The sequence below is a fragment of the Xyrauchen texanus genome, chromosome 15 (assembly GCF_025860055.1).
Source record: "Xyrauchen texanus isolate HMW12.3.18 chromosome 15, RBS_HiC_50CHRs, whole genome shotgun sequence".
NCBI lineage: Eukaryota > Metazoa > Chordata > Actinopteri > Cypriniformes > Catostomidae > Xyrauchen > Xyrauchen texanus.
This window is the reverse complement of record NC_068290.1, coordinates 8,523,991-8,545,612: the sequence shown is the minus strand read 5'-3', so window position 1 is coordinate 8,545,612 and position 21,622 is coordinate 8,523,991. Positions and strand designations below refer to the sequence as shown.

At 39.1% G+C, this 21,622-nt stretch overlaps 1 protein-coding gene across 10 annotated transcripts in view; it reads right to left on the bottom strand.

The window, feature by feature from the left end:
* LOC127656058 (chondroitin sulfate proteoglycan 5-like) overlaps nucleotides 1–21,622 on the bottom strand; it is a 54,638-nt gene that overhangs the window by 12,550 nt on the left and 20,466 nt on the right. For 2 of the 10 annotated variants that reach the window (XM_052144202.1, XM_052144210.1), the window contains exons 3-5: nucleotides 11,296–11,484; nucleotides 7,832–7,988; nucleotides 4,088–4,144 (exon numbers count right to left, since the gene is read on the bottom strand). In XM_052144202.1, the coding sequence (XP_052000162.1) occupies nucleotides 4,088–4,144; nucleotides 7,832–7,988; nucleotides 11,296–11,484 (403 nt within the window). The remainder of the gene's footprint in view (nucleotides 1–4,087; nucleotides 4,145–7,831; nucleotides 7,989–11,295; nucleotides 11,485–21,622) is intronic. The other 8 variants (XM_052144203.1, XM_052144211.1, XM_052144204.1 and 5 more) reach the window with 6 other exon arrangements.

Here is a 21,622-nt window from a genome sequence, read left to right as displayed (position 1 = left end):
GCTAATTGGAGTCAAATGGAGGTGTATCTGTGGATTTATTTTAAGGCCTATCTTCAAACTCAGTGTAAGAAATCAGCCAAGACCTCAGAAAAAAACATGGTAGGCCCCACAAGTCTGGTTCATCCTTGGGAGCAATTTCCAAAGGCTTGAAGGTACCACATTCAACTGTACAAACAATAGTATGCAAGTATAAACACCATGGGACCACACAGCCATCATACCGCTCAGGAAGGAGACACATTCTGTCTCCTAGAGATGAAAGTGGTTTGGGGCAAAAAGTGCAAATCAATCCAGAACAACAGCAAAGGACCTTGTGAAGATGCTGGAGGAAACAGGTAGACAAGTATCTATATCCACAGTAAAATGAGTCCTATTTCGGCAAAACCTGAAAGGCTGCTCAGCAAGGAAGAAGCCACTGCTCCAAAACCACCAGTTTGCAAGTGCACATGGGGACAAAGATCTTACTTTTCGGAGAAATGTCCTCTGGTCTGATGAAACAAAACTTTAACAGTTAGGCCATAATGACCATCATTATGTTTGGAGGAAAAAGGGTGAGGCTTGCTTGCCGAAGAACGCCATCTGAACCGTGAACCATGGGGGTGGCAGCATCATGTTGTGGGGGTGCTTTGCTGCAGGAGGGACTGGTGCACTTCACAAAATAGATGGCATCATGAGGAAGGAGAGCCAGGAAGTTAAAGCTCCAACACAAATGGGTGTTCCAAATGGACATTGACCTCCAAAGTTGTGGCAAAATGGCTTAAGGACAACATAATCAAGGTATTGGAGTGGCCATCACAAAGTCCTGACCTCAATCTGATAGAAATTTGTGGACAGAACTGAAAAAGCATGTGCGAGCAAGGATGCATACAAACCTGACTCAGTTCTCTAGTTCTGTCTGGAGGAATGGGACAAAATTCCAGCAACTTATTGCGAGAAGTTTGTGGAAGGATACCCAAAACATTTGACCCAAGTTAAACAATATAACGGCAATGCTACCAAATACTAACAAAGTATATGTAAACTTCTGACCCTCTGGGAATGTGAAGAAAGAAATAAAATCTGAAATAAATAATTCTCTATATTATTCTGACATTTCACATTCTTAAAATAAAGTAGTGAACGGACAGGGAATGTTTTCTACGATTAAATGTCAGGAATTGTGAAAAACTGAGTTTAAATATATTTTGCTATGGTGTATGTAAACTTCTGAATTCAACTGTAGATTTAACCACTGGAGTCTTATGGATTACTTTTATGAGGCCTTTTCTGAATTTATTTTTTGAGTTTCAAAGGTCTAGTCACCATTCACTTGCATTGTAAGGACAAACAGAGCTGAGATATTCTTCTAAAAAGCTTTGTTTCTGTTCAGAAGAAGAAAGAAAGACACACATCTTGGATGGCATGAGGGTGAATAAAAAAAGATGAACTATCCCTTTAAGTCGTTAGTCACTCTCAAATCAAAGGGATCATATGCCTTAAGAAGATTTGGTAAATGAGTCAATAGTCGAATGGACTACTTTCACAAAACTTTTTTTTTTACACTTTCAACTGCTATTACTGTATGTTTAAATCAGCAATCGCAAAATTATTTAAAATATATAATTTTGTGTTTTGTAGAAGAAAGAAGTATATAGGGTTGGATGACATTCGAGTAAGTAAATGATGACAGAATTTTCAGTTCTGAGTAAACTAATTAATTTAATTAGTCAGTTCCTGTGAAAAGAGTGTTTGTGACAATGGGTAATGGCCAATCAGGATGAGTCATAATGTGAACAATTTCTTCTTACTTGTGAAGTTCAGGTTAGGAGCTTAATAGGTTTTGGAGCTATTTAGTATTCATTTCAAGTGGCATATTATTTAATTATGTATTCTCTACCTAACGTAAGTTTATGTTGCTGTATACAACAAAGTGTTGTGGAAGGACACTAAGAGGACGAGACAGGGACAGGACACTGTGGAATCAGACACTCCACATATAAAAGGTTTCAGAGTTTGGACAGGCGCAACATAGGGCACAATGGAAAATAAAAATAGGCAGGTCCACAGTTGCATCGTATGAACAAAATTTTTTTTTTTATTCTGTACATTTCGGATTTGGAAAGTGTTGAGGACAGAGGTTAAGACTGCAGAGGTTGGGTGGACAATTATTTGGGGTTCTAGCATGGTCCATGTCTTGTCTTCTAAAGCCACATATGAATCGCACAGGGAAGAATATTCAGCTACCACTTCACTTATCTGATCTTTCCACTCAAGTTAATATATGGTCTATTTCATTCCAAAACATCTGTCAAGCTATAGACCCTGTGGGTTTAGGTCTATGTATGTGAAAATAGAGAGAGAGAGAGAGAGAGAGAGAGAGAGAGAGAGAGAGAGAGAGAGAGTGTGTGTGTTGGCAGCTATCCAGAGCTAGACTCTTTTACTCAAGCAGATATCAATCGGTGGAACAGCAGCAGCTCTTGGCTGATGGTAAAAAAGAGCCCTGACTGTCTACATTACACCCCCTGTCTTGAGAGATTCCTCTTGTTTCATGGCATGTATTTCATTTCCAGCAGTTTTCTCTTTGTGACGATGAGCTCCCTCCGTGCGGGCGGAAGAGACAATCAATTTTCAGTGTCTTGCATTGTCTGAAGGTCATGGAGTGTTTGAAAGAGTTTTGAGGATCTATCTCGTTCTTGATCTAACACTTAGATTTCCGGGAAGGACATTTGAGACAGTATACACTCACAGAACTGAATTTCAATAATGGAATATTATTATATTAAAATCTCAGAAAAATGACATGTCTATGGTTACATTTAGAATATATTTGATATTATGTGATTTAATTACACGCGACAGTTTCATGGTGAAATGTCCACTGTGCGGCACACGGTGCGAGTTACATGCTCTCCCAAACAGATGAGTTTTTTCTTTTTTTTTTTTTAAGTTAGTAAGGAGTTTTAAATCAACAAAACCGACCTCCCAACCCTCAAACCCAAACCTAACCGACAGTGTCATAATATCAAATGTGTGATTAAAAACGCAATTGCTGTAGCAAACATGTCATTTTGTGGTGCATCTAACGTGTCGACTCACATACACTTCTGGACTCATACGCAAGTCCTCTAAATCACAAGTGCAACGCTCAATCTGTCGAGCTACCACACAGTTTGATCACACTCAAACAAGAATGTAAATGTAGTTGGTTATGTAATGCACACATTAAAATAAATCACCTTACAAGTCATGCGCTATGGTAAAAGAGTTTAGATGTCATAGGATAGCACTGTGTGAGGAACAGGGCTAAAAGTGAGCGTTTATGAATTATTAATCTGCCGTTATACACATGAATAAAGCCATTTTGGTTTTAGGGCCTCTAGGTTTTATTTCACCAGGAAACTGCCACGATACGTACACCGAGCCATGTCAAAATTTACTTTGCATAAATGTAGGTATAGTCACGTATTTCTCCGAGACCAGATTGGTTAAAATGTATAGTAATTTGTGATCTTTAATTGTTAGCAGATAAATTGCAGTCTCCTTTATTTTAAAGGAAAAGTTCACCCTAAAATTCTTGTCATCATTTATTCACTCTTATGTCACTTCAAACCCTATAACTTATGTGATCATATGTCTAATCTTTTCCTCAGTTGTAGCAAGTACATTTCAGTTTATTTTTCACACAGAGATATCTTGATAAACTTAAGAAGACTTATATATACTGTATAATATACCACATGAGTTGTAAGGCTACTTTTATGATAATTTGTGGTGCTTTGTTGTCATTTATAGAGCGTATCAACCCCCATTCACCTTCATTGAATGAAGAAGAGCGGCCATTCTACAAAATAACTCATTTAATGTTCCACGGAACAATGTTGAGGGGTTGAGTAAATGATGATAGACCTTTTATTTTGGGGTGAACAATCTTTTTAAAACATATTTGGACCAAGCTAGCCAGATCAGTTTGGTTTGGTTTCCTGATGATGATGATAAAAGGGAACACGTTTGCTCATGACAGTTTTGAGAGGATCATTGAAAGGATAACAGCACAATGAAGGGACATTTGCTGTACCTTTTGGTGGAGCTGTGGGATAATAAATCTTACCTCACAGTCGGGCTCCTCTTTGGTCTTACACTCCCAGGTGTATCTGCTCATGGTTTTCTGAGGGTGGGGGTATGGAGAGGATTATATACCTCAGAGATATCATTTTCATTCAGAACCAGTAAGAGATAGAGACAGGAGGAGAAAGAAGGAGACAATGAAAGACAGAGATAGACAGTGGGACAAGAAGAGTGTCCTTTGCATAAGATCCTTCAGTGGTGAGAAATGTTCCAACCCAAGAGCCACTTATCTTGAACTTTTGCTTTTTTTAAGTATCAGTGTTGTGGGACGTCTGATCTAGGGTCCTTTATTCTGGTCTGATCTTCACACAAATGCTATCAAGTGACTTAAAGGGATGGTTCACCCCAAAATGAAAATGTTCTCATTTACTCACCCTCATGCCATCCCAGATGTGTATGACTTTCTTTGTCTGAATATCTCAGCTCTGTAGGTCCATTCAATGCAAGTCAACAGGGATTCAAAACCTTGAAGCTCAAAAAGCTTATAAAAGCAGCATTAAAGTATTCGATCTAAACAAATTGTCCTCTTTTTTATTTTTATTTTTTACAAAAAATCTCCACTTTAAAACAGCCCTCCTAAGCGCTCTTCTCTCCTAAGTGTTCTATTTCTTTTGTTTTTGGCGATTCACGTTCTTCGTGTATATTGCCATCTACTGGGCAGGGAGGAGAATTTATAATAAAAAAAAGAATTAAATATTGATCTGTTTGTCACCCACACCAACCGAATTGCTTCTGAAGACATGGATTAACCACTGGAGTCGTATGGATTATTTCCATGCTACCTTTATATGCTTTTTTGAGCTTCAAAGTTTTGGACCCTGTAGCCTTGCATTTTGTAGACCTACAGAGATGAGAAAATCTTCTAAAAATCTTTTTTTGTGTTCTGCAGAAGAAAGAAAGTCATACACATCTGAAATTACTTGAGGGTGAGTAAATGAGAGAATTTAAATTTTTGAGTGCACTATCCCTTTAAGAAGATTTAGACTTCGAAGACTTTAGAAGAATATACTTTTATTTTTGTTTGACAGACATAGTCAAAGTGAATTGTCCTTGTACAACAAAAAGCTTAAAGAAGATTTCTAAGAATTTCTCCTTTTGTGTTCCATAGAATAAATAACAACATTAGGGTTTGGAGTAAAGACAGAATTAGTGTCCATTCTTTCACAATGTGCTCTGAATTGCATTTTAAATATAGTTTAATGAAAATTCCCAACAAAAGGTCTTGAGCTCAGGTCCTGAAAATATGAATTAATGTCCCCCATAGAATTGTTTAAAAAATGAGAGGAAAAAAACATTAATAAACAGTTTTCATTTGAATTTAATCTATTTGATGGGTCCTGGATGACGTTGAGGGCAGTTAAATGGGAATTAGTATCTGAAAGGATGGTTATGTTCATTTAATGGAGATGTTGTACTTATTGAAAGTTTCTTATGCTGATTTTATTAAGCAATTCATAGCCTGGACTGCAGTGGATACAGAGGGGCTAAAATCATATATAGTTAAAGCTGAGAGAAATGTAAAAGTATAATTATATTTTCTGAAACTACACTAAAATAACTGTGATACAACAAGAGAGATGTGTTATGGTTATCCCACAGAAGAGAATGACGCTCATGTTAGATCTACGTCTACCCATGCTGCTGACACGTTAGCCAAGTGTTACGCCACCTACAGGCAGCAGTGTGATGTTGCATCTCAGATGTTTATCCTTTTATTCTCAACATTTTATTTGGTCGGTGAGATTTGCCAATGGAAGATCGCCCAATCACCCTCTCATCTTTGTGAACCAGGATAAACGAGTGAAACGACAGACAGTTATATTAATGCGATGCAGTGAACAAGCAGCAGGAAATCACGTGACCACTAGCAGGTCAAAGTGAACAGTTAGACATGCAGTGTTGCAGAGGATAGAGAAAGGGAGCAGGTTTAGGAGTAGGAGTGTAGGTGTGGGTGGGCTCTCTCGGCGAAGTCCAAGGTCTGCAATCAGGGCACATTGCCGGAACATTAAGAGAGGTGCAAATAACATTACACAACACGCTGATTACCTACTTACTTAAAGCTTGCCACTTGTGCTTAATGTGCAAAATAAATACCCTGCATGTGTGTATGAATGTTCTAGGGCTGATCGATATAGCTAAAATAATTATATCTCGATAGTTTTCACATTTTTTATGATATATTCAGTATCTCAAAATGTATGTATTTGCTTTGATAAAGTAATAAAAACACTGGTTGGAAGTGCGGCACCTTTGTGATGTGCCCGCTTGGACTCAATGGGAAAGGACCCTTAACGATTTATGTATTTACAAAGTAAGACTTGTGACAGAAAGCATGTACTTTGCAGCCTCCGTAAGGCACAATTTAATTACCATAGAAGCAGGTCAAGTGTTATCTATCACGAAAACTGGTGCTATTTTAGTACATTTCTATCTTTATACTGTGGAAGTCTTTGTTTGTAAAATGTTAATAAAGCACTATATTGTTACATATGTTTTTGTTTTCTTACCTAAAAAATGAAATAAATGCATTTTGACAAGAAAAGAAGTATATATTAAGTCAAATTTCAGAACTTTCAAAATCAGTGATTAAATGCGATTAATCATGAAAAATTATGCAAATTTGATATTAAATATTCTGAATGGCCACATACAAATTTAAATGATGTTGCTTAATTTATATCCGCAGCAAAATAATAAAAAATTATATACAAAATGAATATTTGATATAGGGTTGGGCGACATAGGCCAAAATTTATATTTCGATATTCTTGAAATGTTTTGTCGATAACGATATACAGTATATCATGATGTACACATGTTTATGGAAAGTGATTCAAATTTTTTTTGATTTAAAACAAAGTCCACAGTTTTGGTGGACCTGTCATATCCATTGCAATGACACAATTAACTCAAAAATAACTAATTGTTAAAAATAATATTTGATCTATTATATCTATTTGGCATAAGTTTTTAATCCAAGCAAAAACAAGGCTAATCTCTTTAGTTGAATATAGAAGCATTTGCTTTGATCAGAAGAAAATCTTGTTAATTTTCTCTTGGAATGTAAAGTACAACTCGTATTCCCTATCATGCATCAGCATATTACATAACCACAATATAAACAATACACTAAACGTTTTATGAGTTTACACTTTTCTACCATTATATCGATATGACCGGTATATCGCCCACCTGTTATTCTATATATTACCCAGCCCTAGAGTGTGCATGTGAATGCATATACTGACAGAATGCATCTTTCATGTCCACTTATGCCTTTGCATTGATTATCAATGTCAGATCAAAAAGGCTGACTTCCCAAGACACACCACTGTTAAAAAGTATGGCTAGTGGCTAGACTATCTGCTCAACTTGATACACATCCAGGCAGATGGATGGTCGGTCGTAGAGGGGCTGACAAACAGTGATTGACTTGGGTCAGCCACACCACCCAACTCCACCATTAATGGAGCATCAAAACAGTGGCTCGAAAAAGAAAAAAGTAAAAAGGGACATTTTTTTTCCTGTTTCCCAGTTACCCTGTTGCTATGGTTACAACTGTTGCCTCAGTAACCATGCTCCTGTCTGAGAGCAGACCTTTTCAGCAGAGAAAACGCTCCCATCTCTCTGAGTGCTGCGCACCCCCTCCCTTACCAAAAAGGTTACGCTTGGGGCCCATGCAGAGAGGGAAGGAGAGGGGGGAAGAGAGAGACGAGAAACACGTTACCTGACATATAATGTTATCATAGTAAGCCAAAGCACGGGCATGAGGGAGGTTAGGAGGGGTGTCGCAAAGTTTCCTTACATTTGGATGGGAGCCCTCAGCGATGGTGGACAACGAGAAATTATCATTGTGGTGCTCCGAGGAAGGACGGTACTTACTGCTGTGGGGGGATAAAGGGAGAGGAAGAATGATGGAATGGAGAGAGCAAAGGAATTATGAGAAAATGAGAGAAGACATGGGCAAAACCAAAAAGATATAGGGATGGACAAAAAAAGGACAGAACAGGGAATAAAATATATTAGAATGAAGAGGTTTGAAAAGACAGCAGGGAGAGAGAAAAAGCAAGAGAGAGCATTAGTGCAATTCTACAGCAGAAGTTTAGACAAACATACACAACCTGTGATGCAACATACCAGATGATAAAATGGCACTTTTTCCACCACATATTTCACTGAGTAGAAAACATGTAAAATTCTTTACACATTAATCACCACAAACTGACCAAAAGAAATGAATACAGCATCGTGGGGCTGTGTATTTGTTCATCACCTGCTTCTGTGAAAAAATGATTTACATCATCCTCCATTTCTTACTTGCTAATCAAAGCATTACTCTTTCTATTCTCAAAGTAGCACTGAAATATGAATTTAATAACCCATGTGATTGGCTAATGAGAGTAGCTGGAACAGGCAAGAGAGGTAGAGGCGTTAAGCAACCACCAATGGCGCTGATTCTTTGTTTTTGGGGGCCCTTGTTTCAGATTTTTAAGGTGTAGTCACAATGGGCTTTTAGCACACACATTTTTTTCGGACAATGCAACAAACCAGGATATGATGTCATGCGGGAGGGCTTCTGGTTTAAGTAAATAATGCATCACAAATAACAAATAATATTATATTAAACATTTTAAAATATCACTTTTCTGCAACAATAAACTCGCAGATTTTATATTTGTATCTTTTGAATTGAGCCAATCTTCTATTGGTCATGGGTCTTCTCATTGTACGAATTCACGGGTCAGAGATTACCAAGCTTGAACTTTGTTATGCAGCGTAGTACAAAATTTCTTCGCGTGAGCTTGCGTTTCCAGTCTGTTGCATTTGGATGCATTTGAATAGGAGTGAATGGAAGGCAAAGTGTAGTGTGACCACCCCATTAGAGTCCTTCCAGTGGTTTTAGAGTTTCTATGTCTAATTTTGAGAGGCAGTTTAAAGAAATAGATCTCCCAAAAATGAAAATTCTGTCCTCATTTACTCACCCTCATGTTGTTCTAAAGTGTGACTTTTTTTCTTCCATGGAACACAAAAGGAGATATTAGGCAGAATGTTTATGTTGCTCATTTCCATACAATAAAAGTGAAAGCAGACGGATGCTTTAAAGCGAATTTAAGTCTTAATAAATTTAATTCGCTGAAAATGTTGCAGTTTAAAAAAATAAAATAAAAATGTTATCACATTTGCAGTTTAGTCACCATTCACTTCTATTGCATCTTGTAAATGGTGACTAAAGCTGTCATTCTGCCTCATATCTCCTTTTGCGTTTTACATGTTTAAAACATGAGGGTGAGTATATGATGACAGGATTTTCATGTTTGGGTGAACTATTTCTTTCAAGGGTAATCTAACCCTGTAGCTATATACCTAGACAAATCTAGAGATGTTTTCTACCTCTCTGTAACTATTCTGCTCTCTTTTGCTCTTTATCTCCCCTCTAGTTCTCAATGTAATAAGTCATCAATTCCTATAGGTGCTGCAGAGTGAATTCAAGCACATTTAGTTGCAGCAGATGGAGAGGTGGGTGTCTGATTTATTCAAGAGTCTCATTTGTAGCTCTGCTGCCTTTCCATCATCTTTCCTCCAAACATGGCCACCCTCCTCTGCAGCCTGTTATAAAACTCCCTGCCACTTGTTTTCCTCCTCTGTTCTCATCTCTTTCTCTCATCATTCTCCTTGTCTTCTTTAAAGAGGGTGTGTGCTGTTTAAATCCTGTCCCTTTCTTCCACCCCCACACCCCCTTGGGTCTCACAGCTGTATGTAGGTCAGCCTGCCCCTCCTACCCCATCACACTGCCCTACTTTCAGCTGGAGCATTTGTGACATCATGCAGTCTGACCACTGCTAGCGCAGTACACTAAGCATTAGCACGTCATCCACTCACTGCTCGATTTGAACTCTGCAGCATCCTGTTAGCTGCAGTATCGCAATGTTAACACTTTTCAGGGAATTAAAGGCACTGAAGATATTACCAATAGCCTGTTTCTGAACCCTTTCTTCTACAGTGATTTACCATTCAGAGTGCTGCTATGTTGTCTTTCTCCATTAAACATTGAATATTTCATTTCATATTCAACCACAATTAGTTTTTTATATTTATTTAAAGACCCCATGGAACAACTTGACACAATTTTATTTCTTGTGTGGTATTTTTTCCTATTGAAACAGGAGGTTTTGATGGGACATATTGATGGGCTTGTCCCTTTTATATATATATATATATATATATATAGCCAATTTAGCATAACAGTCTGGTTCCATAAGTAAAAATATCATACATTTTTCGATAGGGAAATAGATTTTTAACAATAACTTATAAATCATTAAAGACAGGCCTTTCGGGAGCTCAGATGTTGTTCATTGATGGTATATGCTTCTGCTGAGCCCATAATCTGCTTTATTTCAGCTTAATTTTTAAACATTTGCATTTAATAGCAAATTTTGTGGGGAATAACTGCATTACCCACGATCCTGCTGAGAAAGGTCCACCAATAAGAGAACTGTGGCAAACAAAGCACGCCAACAGACCTGTGTAGTGACCGCCCACTCACAAACTAGTTACTGTATCTGAAATTTTGCAATAAACTTAAAATATATTCTTTCTATTCTTATAATCAACAACTTTAAATCAATAGTTTTATAATGTATTATTGTTTACACCAGATTACACCATTTGCAATCCTTAATGGAATTGTAGTCTATTCCCTCATAATATATATATTAAGTACAGATCTTGTACCTTTGTCTTTATGTGTGATTTTCAAATGTTTTGCTTCAAATCAAACCTTGTAATCCTGTGATTCACATAGGAGCTGGTTTGTTTGTTTCATGTCTTAGAACTCAAGTGCAAAATTAGTATGTTTGGTCTGTTTTCCAGCAAGAAAAAACTGTACATTTTACAGGCATACATCTGCTACAACACCTATTTTGATTTTATGTGGTCTTTAAACAGAAATGTTTGGTCTCACAATCATATACCTGAGAAATGTTGTGAAACCAAACTTGTTTGGCCAGCTAATGCAGTGTGCAAGTCTTATTCACTCCTAATTCCACCACAAAAACATGAGGTTTTAAGCTCTTTCATACATAAGCCCTTCTACTTGGTCTCTCACTCTCTCTAAACACTCTATAAAATGGGTTATTTTCATGCATTTGCTTTATCATCTCTACCGTCCTCTGCAGGCCGGAGTCTCACCTGCGCTTACGCAACTTTTGATTCTCAGTTTTGAGCACATGCAACTTCTTGGCGAAGCAAACGATGATCATGAAGAGTAGTAGCACCATGAGGGCGGTGGCTCCGATGGCGATGCACATCACCTGGAACTCCGTGATGACCGACTCACAGCGGGCACCCTTGTGCCACATGTAATCCTGAATGTTGCACCTACAAGAAAAAAATGCATGTACATGTAGATAAGAAAATGAAATGTAAAAAGATGAGGGATGCCATAATAGAACTATCTTTCCCCCTGTGAGAGCTCCAAAGCCCATAAACGGATTTTGTCAAGCGACAATATCATTCAATATCCTATTATACTCATTTTCTTCAATATCATATTACACCCATTTTTCTAAATGAGTCAAAACACACCATATGCAGACACACAGGAGACACACGGTTAAATATCCAAACACTTTGTTAGTCCTTACTGACCTCCCTAAAATGGGCTTTGATTTCCCATGTAGTCCCTGGTTCCATATGAATTATTCATGGGGCTTAGTGTTCCTCCTGCACCAAGGGCGAGTTAAAATTCAGTGCCTTCAGCATTTTTACCATTCATTTTTCCAGACACCTGGGTAGATGACAAGTTCACTGCCTTTGTCTTACCTTAAGCCTCTTCCATAGTGCATTAGACTGGATTTAAAGACTGAACCTGCACCAGAAGTAAAGTCAATATTGAAGGGGGAGGGGGGGAAACAGGGGTAGGCTACCGGGGCTTAAGCCTCTAATGTAGGTATTTATAGATATTTTCTATGTAAAAATATCAGTACATTGGTACTTTTTGTAATATTAATATATATCCTAAGTAATAATATCAATCATTCAATAGTACTGGTACACACACATTGTCTGGCATGACTCACGATTGCAGCTATGTGCGTGAACAGTCAAAATGCCTTGGTGAAGTAATGGAAATGTTGACTTGATCAGTCCAGATGCAATCAGTACCAAATATTTAGAAACATAATCCTGAAAACAATGAGTAGTCTTATATGATTTACAGATTGCAAACTTTAAGACACAAGCCAGGACATTAGTGTTTTCTGCAAAGCTATTTTATGACACAATTGCTGTGAACTTTGCAAACCTTGGCAAATACAGCAACTATTTTTCCACAACCGCCCCTGGTTAACACATTGCAAATGTGTGGTGTAAAGAAACCTCATTAATCTGTTCATATTGAGTTACCTTAAAATGACTATGCCATTAACGTGTATATGTTGTGATTCAGGTAGATAGATACAAACATGATTATAGTAGTTGACCTTAGAGAGAAAACTGACAATAGAAGACATTTTACGCTAATGTCTGCTATAGCACCCCCTTGCAGCAACACTGAGAATGCATTGTGTACTCTTGTGTTGCCTTAATTGCATTGTGATGCCTTTCAGAACGCAACAACAAGTGATTTTCATCTTGCATAACTAGAGGTGTCTCTGTACAGTATGTTTAGGCCTAAAACTCAATTACATTTGCATCGAAAATCTGATATGGAAATTCAATGGCATCTATGTTGAAGATGTGGAGCATATTAAAAATGTAGCTACCAAAAATGGTTGCGGAAAACTGGGGTTTGCATCTGGGCTTTGTCAGCAAAAACAATCACATGGGCTGAACAAGTCAGAATGCTTTTAAGAACAATGTTATGTGGAGAAGGGTTTTTGGACCAATAAGATTTCACTTTGGGCTGGGCTAATCAGTGTAAAGCGACGAAATAGAAACCAGCCAATCAACAAAATTTCATGTTATTATGGCTGTTAAGGTAATGATGCAACTCTCAACCTAACTCTAAAAGCTGATTGCTCGATTGCAATGTTGTTCCAGGACCAACAAGAATGGATGTAAATCCAGAAACTTGTTCTACTTGGGTAAATTACATTATGCGTGAAATACACATTTTGCACAGAGTTAAGAAGATTCACTGTAAGGGTATCATGCAGAGAAATGTGGGAACAAGAGCTACAAATAGCTGGAGAAATAAGGAAGCTGTCTGAAGACAAGACACATGCACATGGCTTTGTATACTCTGGCTATGTTCCAAAACTAAGTGAGCTGGCTCGCTGCCTACGTAGGCAGCTGCCTTCTATGGCATCATCCTAAATTAAATGGAACCTCTTAAGTGAGTTATTTGGAACACTCTACATAGGCAGCAATTGCATCCCACAAATATTGCCCTTCACGTGAAGAGCACAGGAGAATCGCCTTATTCTTTTTAATCGACAATTAATTTCAATAGAGCTTGTTGTTAGCATGTTGCAAAGATAAAGACACGAAACTCTAATAAGCATAAATATACATTGCACACACACACACACACACACACACACACACACACACATACATTTTGGGTAAAATAATATGTTTTTAATTCTATAAAAATTATCCTATATTTTTTAGTAGTTTAGTGAAACCATTTTTTTTAATGAATGAATGAATTTTCAAGATTTCAGTGAATTTTTGCAATGCATTCTGGTATTGTCTTATCCGCAAAGAATATATGTGATGCCAACACATTGCTTCCGAATGTTCAAGTTTCCTGAAATCAACCCAATTCAGCTGAATTACTGACAAGCACCATCCCCATCAGACATTTTTGCATCAATTCAAGCGTGAATACATTTCCCTCTAGCCCTACTGATCAGTGGCGGCTGCTGGTCTTTCAAAGAGGGGAAGCTCATTTTTCGGCCTACATTATTGTGGAGCGGAGGGGGGCGGGGCCGGTCGGAATATCGCGCGCCCGGTCCCCAATCAGCCTGATGAGGCGCGCGAGGGATAAAGGCGGCCGGTGACGATTGTTCGAGAGAGAGAGAGAGAATTACGGACATGTCCGTCATGTGTGTTTGTTTATGTGTTTTTGAGTTTCTCATTAAAATATAATTTATGTTGACAAGCCGTTTCTCGCCTCCTCCTTGCCCATCCTTCAACAGTGTTACAATTATAAACTTATTTAAAAGTAAATTCTGCCCTACGTTCCTTTTCGAGAAAATGCACTGTGACCCTGTCGTACCAACTAGGCGTCTTTTCCAGTGACTTGACCAGTGTCTTCTCAATGGCCAGCAGAGCTAGGCTGCTTAAACGACCTTGGCCCATTGTGTTACTTGGCCCTTGTTGGATGATTCACTACTCTCATCATGTCCCCTAAATGACAGCTCCTGTCGGCCAAGCAAGGATGTTACATCAATAAGGCGGTTTAGGAAGGCCCTGTTTTGTTTGACTGTTTCATTATGTTTAGTCACTTGAATGCGAGCACCTTCATTGATTGCATGCTCAACCCTGATCCTGCCCATGCAACTTAATCTTGCACATGCACTCACATGTTCATTGCTCTTTTCATGTCTTTTATATGCCCTGTCAAAGTTAGACAGATCTCCAAACCCCACTTTTGACCAAACAACACATCCGTGAGATGGTTTCATCAAGAGGCATGGCCAGCAGTACATTTTATTTGTCACAGCACTTCCAGTCAGCCAGCTAACTTTGTCATACCAGAAGAGCTGAAAAGACATGTTATTTTTCCCTATTTTTTGCACTAAATCAATCTTAGGTGTTGATCTGCCCTGCTGTTTAATTCTAATTTTTTCCTCGTAAGGAAGACTTTCAAATGGCTTCGCCAAAATCAGGTCGACAATATTAGCACCGTCTGCCATCATGCGCAGTTTCACCCGTACGACGCTAGCCTAGCCTGCTGTATGAATGAATGAATGAACGAACGAACGAACGCTCTAAAACAAAATATATTAAACTTGGTAAAACTGAAACAAGGAATGTGGTGTATAATTGTGTGAAATGTATTATGCAAATTGACTAGCAATTTCGCCAAACAAATATAAAGAAATAGGTTGCAGCAGTTTGTCTTTCGACTACACTTGAGAAATGGGACTGAGCGCGAAATAGCTTCAGTGACTTCTTATAGTACAGATTCGCTGTCAATCAAAAGGAGATGCAGTCTTTCGACAGATCCTCCAATCATCACGCGGAAGCCCGGAGTCCGGGCCAGCCCACTCCTCATTCACCCCCAGAGACGCTGAGCGTCCGTGGGCGGGACATAATCGCAGCATTTATCCAATGACCGTCTATTTTCGAGCACTGAAAAAAACTGTTCAGAGCAGCCCCATTGAAGTCAGTGGACGCTCGGCTTCAACAGGGAAATGCACTGACGCTACGGGAATGTATGAGAAGTAAATCGAGTCAGCCGACCTGCTATATGTAATGTAGCTGATTCTGAACGAACTCGTCTTCGAGATGAACGTGTTCTAACGCATTTTTAGTCAATAAATTGTTTACACAGTAGTACATATTTGACCATTATTTTTTTGACATTATAGGGGAAGCTGAGCTTCCCTTGCAGTCTTAAAGAAATCCCCACTGCTACTGATAGCCTGTGACACAAGCAAACTCAAAGAGGTGGGTTTTGGTCCTGTGAGAACCAGGAAGTAATGGCATTCACATAATCAATAGTTAGCGTGATTCAGAGGTTGCTTTTTTTACTTTGAAAGTACATTTTTACTCCACCGACGGTTAGGTTTAGGGTTGGGATTTGGGTTAGGTTGTAGATAAACTATGCATTTCCTTAAATACCACTCACTTTTGGCCACTTCCTTTAAACAAGCTGGAGCTCATGCGCACATACGTTAAAAAACATTTCCAGCTTCGGCCACTGGGGCCTGCAATTCTAATTTCAGAAGGCACAGACTGATTTAAGCTGCAAAGCTTTCAACCTACAATTGCTAAATTTATACTGTGATGAATTTGGCAAAAATTTGGTATAAGATGATGCCTTAAAATACTGCCTACGGAGCATGCTCACTATGTTTTAGAACACAAGTCTGAAAATTGTAAGTATATAAGTGGCAACCCAGTAACATTTCAGAAATCGAAACATTTGCAAGCAATCAAACACAAATTATCTAAAGAAGACTCTCTTTCAGCCACGTACACATATGCACAAATTCAAATGTAAATGTCTATAATGAAAGGAAGTCGTCTTCATTCACACTCTTGGTGGTCACAGGAGGGGGGGTCTGAGGTTTCACTCTTTTTCACTACAGCATCCTGTATGCCCCTTTGTGCCTGCGCCAATCGAGAGCAAGACGAGCAGTAACAGGGTTCAGGGGTTGGCATGGTGCCATCAAGGGCTTTCAATCCCAGGAGGCAGAAGTGACAGGCGTGCTGATGAGAGCACACATTTAAATGCATCCTTACCATCGGTGTATAAAGCAGCCTGTCTATTCAGCCCTTTAGCTATTTTTCATCATCCTTTCCAGAACTCAACACTTTGTTAATTGTGTTTGTTTCTGCAGCAAGTTTGCATGCTATCTAAATTACATTCCACACCCATTCTCATGCTTGTTTGCCAACCCAACCCTCTCTTCAGGGCTTTCAATTCCAGACAGTCTTTCCAGATTTCTCTGTTACTTGCCTTTCTTTTTGCTCCTTTATTAATCTCTCTAATCTTCCATTTTCCCTCCCTCCCCTCTGACTCTCTCACTTGTGTTTATAGTTGTGTCTCTTAGTTGCGAGACCGTCAGACTACATCAATAGTAAGAAATCGAATGCAGTCTGTCAGATTCATCCCACATAGGCTGTCTTTCCAAATAGAGCCTGCAGCAATGAAACCATTTACCCAATATTTATATTATTTTATGTGAAATGAAATCAGAAGTTTGAAAGGTTTTAAGAAAAATGTAATATCAATGCAGCTGACAGGCAAAGTGAGATTGTGTGTTTGATTTTACAACTAAGACCAGCTCTAAGTCACATCAGTTATTTGAAGGCTTAGTTCACCCAAAAATGAAACATCTGTCATCATTCACTCACCCGTATATCTTTCTTTCTTCCATGGAACACAAAAGAACATGTTAGCCATAATCGCAGCCTCAGTCACCATTCACTTTTATTGCATCTTTTTTGCGTACCATGAAAGTCAATGGTGACCGAAGCTAACATTCTGCTTCTGTTGTGTTCCATGGAAGAAAGAAAGTGACATGGGCTTGGAACAACTTGTTTGAGAATAAATTATGACAGATTTTTCATTTTCGAGTGAATTATCCCTTTAAGGGGTGGATTTTTGATCAGCAGGTTTAAATGGCTCCAGTGGGTCAATGTTAAATTTGTGCCATTAACCTCTGTGTGTAAAAATATGGGCAGTTTATGAAGCTGCCATGTGGACAGATGGTTCGGCTAAGACTCTGTTTGTGTGTGTGTGTATGGGTGGTGTGTGTGTGTGTGTGTGTATGTGTTACATAGAGGATTGAGCGTTGAGATGGATGGATGCCAAACAGCCCCAGCTGAGCAGTTGCAAGCAGTAGTCGAAACAGATGTAGTGATGACATGTCATTCAATCACTGACATCTCTCTTAAGACCAAACCTCCCCTTAGTTTACCTCCTTTTTTACCATTTCTCTTACTATTTATTTCTACTACTATTTTTGTCCCTCCCTGCCCTGCTATCTTTCATTTTTTCCCATCACAAGAACAACATAACCATGGACAGTTCTGCCCATAGACTGCTAAGTAAGAGGCCGTTTATATCGAACGCGTCCTTGCGCTAAAAAGCTAGACGTAGCACCACAAATAGAGCAGAACGCAGGTGTCTTAAAATGCATTTTTAACAGTTGAAGTTCTTTTAAACTTGGCACGGCTCCTGCGTGAGACGCGGCAAACAGTCAAGGATGTCTGCCTATTACGTTTACATGGAAAACGCAAAAATCTAAAAGGGACCTAAAAGGACGGTTTTGTTGTTTTCTGTTTATATAAGCCGGGAACTCTACATACAGCATTTTTCATTGGTTGAGTAACGTTGTTGGGTGGGGTCTAAACGGGTCGATAAAAACAAACACCTGAATTTTATAGAGCAACAACGACAATTTACAGTTTTCCAGAAAATTACCTTTTGAATGGCTTAATTATAGTTGTCTCTGCACATTAAGCTTGGATAGAAAGCATTTTAACTCTGAAAAGTTACATATTTCAGCTTTAAGTCCAAAGTCCCTTTAAGGCAGGTCAGGTCACTCAGCGGCCATGTTCGTAATGCCTCCAGGCGGCCTGTGGGAAGCTATTTCCTACGAATACAAGCATGGGTGCCTGCAGCTGTACGGACGTGTGTGCACGTGTGTACCATGAGTGCTCTGACTGCCCTGAGGATTATTTATACTCAGAATATTTCAGTCAATCATGAAATGTGTCCCGTATTTCTGTTGGCAGTTAAAAGAACTAGCAATGCCCAATTGAGTTGGCCAAACAGGCTTGCAAACCAGTCTGGATTGATTCATGATTCAGTACAATTTATTTGGACCGCTCGCTCTCACACTGTAAATCCCAACTCATCCATGACACAAAATCTGTTACGATTGTGTGAGGGAAGCAGGACAAGGCAGACAGGGGGGTGGACCCAAATGCGGCTTTTATTGCTGATAACATAAAATAAACAAACACTGGAACAAAAGAAACGTCCACGATGGGAAAAACTAATCTAACACACTGATGAACATAGGTTGGAGAACATCCACGAAGGGCAGGGATAACATGAACGGGTTAACAAGCAGGGAACACGAAGAGCAGGGTAACCTCCAACGAGCAGGGAACAACAGGCAGAGAACATAAAGAGCAGGGTAACCTCGGACGGACTGACAGATAGCTGGGTAACCACGAATGAGTAGACAGAATGGCAGGGAACACGAACAGAGAGCGTCTTACCAGACATCAGAGACACGGAACGTTAACGTACGACAACGGGAAGGGAAAACAGCGGGGTTTAAATAACGAGACACGGTAATGACAAAATGACAGACAGGTGCGGACAATAACACGCAGACAGGGCCGGAAGCGACGGGAAGAAGGGAAGTGTAGTTTTCACAGAGACAGTGAAACACGGGCGGACAACAAGGAAGACATGACAGGGAGCGTGAACGGTAAAACAGAAAACACGGGCGGACAACAAGGGAGCATGACATGGAAAGTGACTAGTGGTGGGTGAAACGGAAAACACGGGGCAGACGACACGAAACACGGTGCAGACGACACGAGACACAGTGCAGACGACACGAGACATGGTGCAGGTGAGCGAGGTCGTGACAAAATCTTTGTGTAGAGTCTAGACAAATGGTCAGAAATATCAAAACAACATAAAAATGTCATGTTCACTTGACACAAAAACACATATCATGTTAGTTTGACATATTTTTTAATGTTAAGTCAACAAGTTTTTATTTTTGAGTTAAATGTACTAAGATTTATAAAGCACATATAGCCTAATGTGCTCAAGTTCAGGTGGTACACCGGGTTGGCTAGTAATCACAGGGTTGGCGGTTCGATTCCCGGCCCACATGACTCCACATGCTGAAGTGACCTTGGGCAAGACACTGAACCCCAAGTTGCTCCCAATGGTAGGTTAGCGCCTTGCATGGCAGCTCTGCCGTGAATGGGTGAATGAGTCGCAGTGTAAAATGCTTTGAATACCGCTAAGGTTAAAAAGGTGCTATATAAGTGCAGAACATTTATCATTTAAAATCTTTGAGTAGAAACAACACCTAAATTTGTGTCAAGTGCACTCAAAACTTTCATGTTACTGTGCTGGACTAAACTAAAAGTTTTATGTGCAAGCCGTTTCCACTAAAAATGTAAGTAGAGTGAGCGAGTTGGGATTACTGAATCATTTGCAGCTGTTTCTCACACTGCTTTACCACTCAAGACACCTGCGATTTGCTCTATTTGTTGTGGTGTGCATTTTGCTTTTTTAGCGTGAAAACGCATCTGTCTGAACAATTACTGGAAGAATTGCTTTAGCCTAAAGAAAATAAACCAAATGCATCTCAATGTCACCAGAATTGAACGCTTTGGTAATGTTTTTGCACACAAAAGAAATCTCATGGGGGAGCATACCCCTGGACCCCCATAGATATAAGGTTTATTAGGCAGATTTCTGTGCATAACCTCAGATTAAATCCTGCAGGTGCCCCTGGGTACAAGTACAGCAAATGCATCTATTTGAATAAGGAGAAACCAAAATCTTCATAACGGTTTGTAAAGATTCAGAGCAAAAAATATTTAAAATCAGCAATAAAATCTGACAAAAATCGAATCAATTGGAATAGTCCTTATTTAGCTCAAATCACTCTTTTTAGATACATTTTCAGGCTGGTCCAGCTAATGCACATGTGCGTTCTCAATTAAAACTGACAAGCAATGTCTCTGTCAAAAAGGCTATTGGCCCTTTTAACTCTTAGTCTCGGGTTAAGTTTCACTGCCATTTGTCATCCAGAGCACAGCCACGGCACGAGCGGTATCCCTTCATTAACTACCAGTAATGCCACTAATACCAAAATCTTTTTTTTTATATTAGATTTTTTTACCCCCATATTCTGTGCTGCCGAATCTCTGCAATATTTTGTGGGCTTAGAGAGGCAGCGGGCCAGTTGATCCCTGGGTGGACCACCGGGTGACTCCCAGAGGGAGGGCCCCATTACTCGAAGACCCCTCAGTGGTAATAAGCTGGGTATGAGAGAGATCAAGACTGGATTAGGACCAATCATTAATCAAGTCCCACTGTGTCTGACAACAATGCGCTATTTATCTGCAACAAGCAAGCATTTGCTGACCTTCCAAATTCAAGCGAGCTCAAATAAGCTACAGAACACTGTTTTAAAGGAATGTTCTGTTCAAGTTAAGCTCTATTGACACCATTTGTGGTATAAAGTCAGTTGCTACAGAAAATTATTTTGACTTTTCTTTCAGTAATGCACTTACAAGGGAAGTAAACTGAGCCACTGTTAAAAGATGGTTTAAAAGTATGTGAAGCTTCTATTTTGTTAAAGCAATTGAACTAATTATTCACATTTTCGGATGAAAGGACTTCAAGTATAGGTGGATGAACTTCTGGTTTTGCGTTACCAATTTAAAGTGAGTGGATGAAAATAGTCCCTTTCTGGTATTGCACTTGTCGTATGTAAATTACCAGCTTTATATTGCCATTCCTCAAAAATGTTATATAACTTTACACGGACGAGTTCAGAAAGCGATTCTATCACACTAACCTCATGTTAACAGGTATAATGTTTAAGTATTGTGACTATACTTTTGAAACAGTGAGAATTTATATTCAATTGGCTTGTCAGTGCACCTCAATTGTAAGTACCTTATTGTAACTGTGATTCTTTCTTTATCTTTTTTTTTTTATCTGAGGGACAAAGTCCAAATTACTTTCTGTGGTAATCGACATTACACCACAAATGCTGCTGATAGAGCTTATTTAGAGCTTATATATTGAACCTAGAACAGCATGACTGCTGTGTATATTTTCCAT